General features: G+C 41.4%; 1 protein-coding gene across 1 annotated transcript in view; it reads right to left on the bottom strand.

Moving 5' to 3' along the window:
- The window catches only part of GSAP (gamma-secretase activating protein), a 110,608-nt gene that overhangs the window by 36,383 nt on the left and 67,047 nt on the right, over window positions 1-7,178 (bottom strand). Inside the window, exon 19 of the mRNA XM_011985462.1 lies at window positions 4,203-4,256. Coding sequence (XP_011840852.1) covers window positions 4,203-4,256 — 54 coding nt within the window. The remainder of the gene's footprint in view (window positions 1-4,202; window positions 4,257-7,178) is intronic.

Genomic DNA, 7,178 nt, shown 5'->3' with positions numbered 1-7,178 from the left:
GTTCCTGTTCTTACGCCACCCTCTTCCTCCCCCCAGCTATGTCCACCACACTACCAATCTCACTCACTCTCTCCTAGCCATTTCTAATCCATCTTGATTCAGTTCTCAGGCCCAGGCCTTTAGTTTTTAGTCTCGAGTGAATAAATTCTTCTTTTTCCTAAAAAAAAAAAAAAAAAAAAAAAAAAAAGACTCTATATTTTTAAATGAAAAGTGTTGTTTTTACCTAAATCAATCTGGCCTGGTATATGACAACATAAAAAAACTCAAGGATAGAGCCTAAACTTGCCAACCAAGCAAGTAATTACACTGAACCCCCTTGGGTCCTCTCTAATTGGATGTCCTCCCAATTTAGTCCTTTAGTGTCTGTTTTTCTCATTCTCTTATTCGGACCTTGTGTTTAGTTTCTCAATTCATCCAAAACCATATCCAGGCCATCACCAATCATTCTATACAACAAATGCTCCTTCTAACAACCCCACAATATCACTCCTTACCACAAAATCTTCCTTCAGCTTAATCTCTCCCACTCTAGATTCCCATGCCTCCCCTAATCCTGCTCAGGCCTCTGAATATCAGGCCTCTGAACCCAAGCTAAGCCATCATATCGCCTGTGACCTGCACGTACACATCCAGATGGCCTGAAGCAAGTGAAGAATCACAAAAGAAGTGAAAATGGCTGGTTCCTGCCTTAACTGATGACATTCCACCATTGTGATATGTTTCTTCCCCACCTTAACTGAGTGATTAACCTTGTGAAATTCCTTCTTCTGGCTCAGTAGCTCCCCGGCTGAGCACCTTTTGACCCCTGCCCGAAAGAGAACAACCCCCTTTGACTGTAATTTTCCACTACCCACCCAAACCCTATAAAATGGCCCCACCCCTATCTCCCTTCGCTGACTCTCTTTTCAGACTCAGCCCACCTGCACCCAGGTGATTAAAAAGCTTTATTGTTCACACAAAGCCCGTTTGGTGGTCTCTTCACATGGAAGCGTGTGACATCCCTTTCATTGAATATCAATTTATCATAAGAATCAAATGCTATAAAAATCGTCATAGCCTTTCACCCAATATTACTTCTGGGCTCTTAACCTTAGGGGAATAGATCAAAAGAAAAACTATATGTATAAAAATATTCACTTTGGGAGGCCAAGGTGGGCAGATCACCTGAGGTCAGGAGTTCAAGACCAGCCTGACCAACATGGTGAAACCCCACCTCTACTAAAAATACAAAAATTATCTGGGCATGGTGGTGCACGCCTGTAATCTCAGCTACTCAGGAGGCTGAGTAGAACAAAACAGAAGAACAATTGAGTTAAGGCACTGCAACCCAGCAGGGCATGGTGGCTCATACCTGTAATACCAACACTTTGGGAGGCCGAGTTGGGAGGATGGCTTTAGCCTAGGAGTTCGAAACTAGCTTGGGCAACATAGTAATTCCCTGTCTCTACAAAAAAAAAAGTTTTAATTAACCAGACATGATGACATGCACATGTAGTTCTAGCTACTCAGGAGGCTGAAGGAGGAGGACTGCTTGAGCCCAGGAGTTCAAGGTTGCAGTGAGCTATGACTGTGTCACTGCACTCTAGCCTGGGTAACAGAGTGAGACCCTACCTCAAAATAAAATATGACATACTTATTGTGGTGTTTTGTATGTATTAATTTTCATCCACCCACCCCTGGTTCATAATGCCCATAGCCTTTGTTACAGCCTACTGTTATAATATTGGGTGTTTTAGGCTTCGGGACCAGGACTAGTCTCAGGAAACTCTCTCTCTCCTGCTTTCCTTTCACCTGCCTTAAGGCAGGACTCTCCCCCCACCACCACTCCCCACCACCACCCCCGCCCCACCCCCCTACCTTTCTGACTGTGGATCTTAAGACCCTCCCCTAAGAGGGCCCCACCTCATACCCTGGAGGAAAGGAATGCTTCCATAAAAATCCCAGAAGACTGGGTTGGGGAAGTTTCCCCATAGCTGAACAGGTGGAGGTTCCTGGAGGGTGGTGAGTCCAACGAGGGCCTGGAAGCTCCACGCCCCTTCCTCCAGACCTTACTCTATGCATCTCTTCATCTGTATCCTTTGCAATATCCTTTATAATAGGCCACTAAACATGTTTCCCTGAGTTCTGTGAGCCACCCCAGCTAATTAACCAAACCTAAAGAGGTTTCGTGGGAACCCCAACTTGAAGACAGTTGGTCGGAAGTTCCAGAGGCCTGGACTTGCACCTGGTATCTGAGGGTATGGAAGGTAGTCTTGGGGACTATGCCCCCCAACCTGTGGGATCTGACACATGTCTCTCGGTAGGTAGCGTCAGAACTGAATTAGAGGACACCCAGCTGTTGTCTGCTGCTTGGTGCGTGAGGAAAGAATTCCCATACATTTGGTAACAGAAGTGTTTTTCTGTGTTGATTATTGTTGCAGTGCGAGAGAGGGAAAACACAGTTTGGACAGAGTTTTTCCTCACACACTTATTAATTTAAAATAATAAAAATAAAAAGACACTGCCATCCAGTGGAATCCTATACAGTCATTAGAAATTATAAGTTTACATAGCAACATGAAAAAATGTTTACAATAACATAATTTCTAAAATTTATCTAATATCTCTAGATCACAATTACTACTGGGTAAAATATGCATACCTATAACAAAAGCCAAGAGGAAATGGGGGAGAAGAGACAGTTGGTACATTAGGAACTATAGAATTGTGGATGATACTTCTTTCAAAATTTTTCTTCACTGGTTTGTTGTCCATTAAAAAAATTATGGTCTGGCATGGTGGTTCACACCTATAATCCTAGCACTCTGAGAGGCTAAGGCAGGAGGATGACTTGAGGCCAGTAGATTGAGATCAGCCTGGCAACATAGCAAGATCCCATCTCTACAAAAAAAATAAGAAAAAATAAGAAACTGGATGGGTGTGGTGGCTCATGACTATAGTCCAACTACTCAGGAGGCTGAGATGGGAGGATTGCTTGAGCCCAGGAATTAGAGATTTTAGTGAGCTATGATCATGCCACTGCACTCCAGCCTGGGCAACAAAAGGAGACCCCATCTCTAAAAATAAAATAAAAACACATTATGGATTTGGTAAGACTAGTGGAAAAGGCAGAAACAATAAACAATAAATAAAATGAAAGGGTAGAATCTTTTAAAACACCTTTTAAACTATTAACAAAACCTTTCTTTTCTCTTCATCTTCACGTGTTAGTAGGACTTCACAGCAGTCCCATGCTTTTGCCTGGAAACACAGATCATCAGTCTATTTTTAAGAGATTCTTCTTAAGACCAAAACCTAGAACCACTAACCTGGGCCCCGATCTGCGCTCTCTCGCCCGCAGTGAATCACTGTGACCTCAAATGCCACAGCCTTCCCCCAGCTGCCCAGGCCTAGCTTGCCCTTCACAGATACAAAAGAATCAAATGGAAATAAAAGGCATCAGCACCCGGAGCTCCCTGCTGCCAGAAGTTGAGATTTCCCAGTCTACATCAAGCTATGATTAACAGGAGGCAATGCCAAATGCCAAAAACAACAAAGGAGCTTCAAGGAAACTGCACTAAAATACTCCCCCTAGTTTTAACGACATACATATTATTTTCTACTCACTCCACCCCATTCTCCTATGGTACTCCGAAACTATTCTGAAGCCACCAGGTTGCAGAAAGACACTAACAGCTACAGCTTAATGTTCAGAGGTTGATGGGGGCCAATACAGATCACTCTTGAGAAACAAAAAAGCTGTTTTTAGAACCAGAAGGAAATTAGATAATCCTAGCCCACATTACTTAATGGTTTTAAGACTGGAAATTCTGTGTGTGTGTGTGTGCGTGCACGCGCTCATTTTGAGGGAGTAATAGTTGTGCAAATAAAGTAAAAGCAGCTACCAGCCTCTCTAAAGATCATCTACCAGACCTCCCTAGTACAGCCTGGCCTGAGGCACAGTTTTGGAAGGTTTAAGTTGAGCACCGTAATTCTCTTCTATCTTCAGGAAACTTCCTTCTTCAAAGAGCATTCCTGAGAATTGCCATACTATCATACTCAGTGATCACTCACCCATGTAGGAAGGATTCTCCAGAAAACCCACCCTAGTGCCTTGCCCTCCCCGCCCCAGCCAATTTGCAATCCCTTTTGGAACCACCATAATAGGCAGCAGAGCTTTAATCATGTGTCTGTACTTTCGTTTCTTGCTCTAAGGGACCTACCTTCATAAAAGGCAATGCAATGTCTTCTGTCACAAGAGTTATTCCAGGAATTTCCTATAGTGGGGAAAAAAACACACACACCACTGCTCAGTGTATGAGCTACCACTAGCTCAAGCTTTCAGGGAGTGTTTTCTACACAGAAAGAAGCTAAGGGCAGCTTCCAGTTTCTAACCTCTACTTTAAATAAACCTTGGAGCACATAAATAACAGTGAATATAGCCTAGCCTATCTCTTGCCTCCAGAAGGAACGTATTCTTTAAAGTCACAATTATAATAGTTGACAGGGTCTCTAAACGAAAGGAAAAGACAATTACAAAGAAATAGAGAGCAAATAGGGTATTTTTATACATTTCTATTAAAGAACAAATGAGGCAAATTATGTTTGCACCAAATGTAATGATAAAGAGGAAATGTTTCATTATCAATACTCCTTCCTCTCATCTTTCACTTAAATGTATTATAGTTGGCCCCTACCTCACTAGAAGGAACCAAGACTAACGGAATTCTTGCATGACTTGGCTGGATAATTGTTCTGTACCTCATTGTCCTCTGTAATTTCAGAGGTAAGAGCTCCCCATAAAAAAGTTTCTGCAGCAGCCAGGTGCAGTGGCTCGCACCTGTAATCCCAGAACTTTGGGAGGCCAAGGCTGGCAGATCACTTTAGATCAGGAGTTGGAGACCAGCCTGGCCAACATGGTGAAACCCCGTCTCAACTAAAAAACAAAAAAATTAGCCAGGCATGGTGGCGGGTGCCTGTATTTCCAGCAACTCAGGAGGCTGAGGCAGGAGAATCACTTGAGCCTGGAAGGTGGAGGTTGCAATGAGCTGAGATTGTGCCATTGCACTCCAGCCTGGATGACAGAGCAAGACTCCATCTCTAAAGAAAAAAAAAAAGTTTGTGCAGCGCTATCATCATGGCAAATCTGAAAAGTGAACAATTCATTTCAAGAAGGGCAAATGATAGCATTCTGCTAACTAGTGAGCGTTAAAACAGAAATTTAATGAAATGATAAACTTTCAAGATTGCCCTTTATTCACTATTACTTTGAAAAGTGTATCTGTATGTTAATTATGTAAGTAGCCTCTCATCTGGTCAAATCAGCTTCCATTTCCTTAAAAAAAAGTAGGTAAGTATATAAGAAAATATTTTACGAGATGTAATGTAGAAATAAAAATTGATATTTGTCTAGAATTTAAATGACCGAGATTTTACTGATACAGAATATTCCTGTAAAAAAAAGGGTATCACAGTGACAGAGAAATACATTTTCAGAACATGCAAACAACTAAGTTCTTCATTGTGACAGTTGAAAGCTGTGATAAGAATCTATTGTGAGCTTCATTTATCACTACAGAGGATACCTCAAAAAAAAACATTAAAATTTCATTACGGTTTTAGGTTATAAATGGCATTTTAAAAGAGGTATAGTTGTTTGCAAAACATAATTCAGGATTATCTATTTGTAAGGGCATCATATTTTCTATTATCTTAAAAAATCCAAGTCAGTTGTCTCCTACAAAAGTGTGAAGTCCATGTTTTCTCCTGTGGCAGCTTTTTATTAAGGTTGTAGCATTAAGAACATTTGCAGATTAGAGAAAAATAAATAAATGATTTACATCATAGCTAATGATAAGCATAGACTCATAGATTTTTCAAGATTAGAAGAGATCTTTAAGGTAACCTAGTCCAATCACAAGAAGTTTGAAGCAACATGGTAAACTCCAAGATTAGTTCAGTACAAGGAGGTTATAACCACAGGTTTCTTTATATCGCTCTTCTTGTGGGACTTACTGATGTCACCCTGTGCGTGTCCACAATAGCTGCTCCGCCCTGCACAATCTTGAGAAGTGCAAAAGGGGAGCGTTACCCTCAAGGTGATATTCTCACACCACATCCAGTTAACATGTGGCTCAGTCTTTTAACACAACCCTGGGAACCAGTGGTCCCAACTGCCTCCTGGACACTTTGAACACAGGACATAACAGTGGGGGGTTGGTAAGGGAGGGAGCGGAGATGTGCATTTCCTGCCTCCAGGGTGGTGTAACCTGCAGACTTCCTGTCGTATGACCACAGGGTCTGCATGTCTATTCACATGTGTTCCGAAAGAAAAAAGTGGGCACCTAGAGCGGGAACAAGCTCAGGCCTTTCCCTTAAATTCTAAGGTGAGGCATAAAAATCTAATAACTATGACAGTAAAAGACAAAGAAAAGGCCTTTAGGAAAGTACTGCCACTGTGCATACCAAAACTTTGGAAAGTAATCAAACACACTTGATACATCTTTTTTAAGGACTATACTTAGACAGGGTCTAAACATAAAGTGTCACCATTTATCCTAGTACATCTTTTCCTATGACTGTGTTAAATTCGACTTATTTTTCTAAATACCTTTTTGATATAAACTTCTGCCTCAAAAGCAAGCATGTAGTTCTAATATCTAAATAAGAAACAAGAGGCAGAACTTTTTCAGGCACAGCCTATGCATGGTTTTCACTCGCTGGGCCAGCAAAGCTCTGTCTACTGTACCATATTCAAGAGAAAATGAGCAGTGTTTTAGCTCAACACGTCCTAATTTAAAAGGAGGGAGTCTGAACCGACAGGGAGAAAAAGTCAGTTGGGGTGAGTGTGCCTAAGATTGCTGACTTTTACTGATCCTGAAGCTCTAGAGTTATTACAGATTTTTTAATGGGGCGGGAAAAAGAGGTCATGAAGGTCCTTATCTACCAAGTATAATAGCAGCAATGCACTCATTCCTCACTTACGTAAACCTAGTACATATCGTAATCCACTCTAGTCACTTAGAAAATAAAAATACCATGATAGAGGTTTAGTTCTGCCTGGTAACAGGAAGAATAATAAATACCCTGTTTACCTGCTCCTTCGGTTTTACTGTTTTTATACAAATACTTTTGGCCAACAGCAGAGATTCGCTATTACTTTTCTGCCAAAAAAAGAAAAAAAAACCAACTTGGTTCTT

The sequence above is a fragment of the Mandrillus leucophaeus genome, unplaced genomic scaffold (assembly GCF_000951045.1).
Source record: "Mandrillus leucophaeus isolate KB7577 unplaced genomic scaffold, Mleu.le_1.0 Scaffold284, whole genome shotgun sequence".
NCBI lineage: Eukaryota > Metazoa > Chordata > Mammalia > Primates > Cercopithecidae > Mandrillus > Mandrillus leucophaeus.
This window is presented reverse-complemented; position numbering and strand designations above follow the sequence as displayed.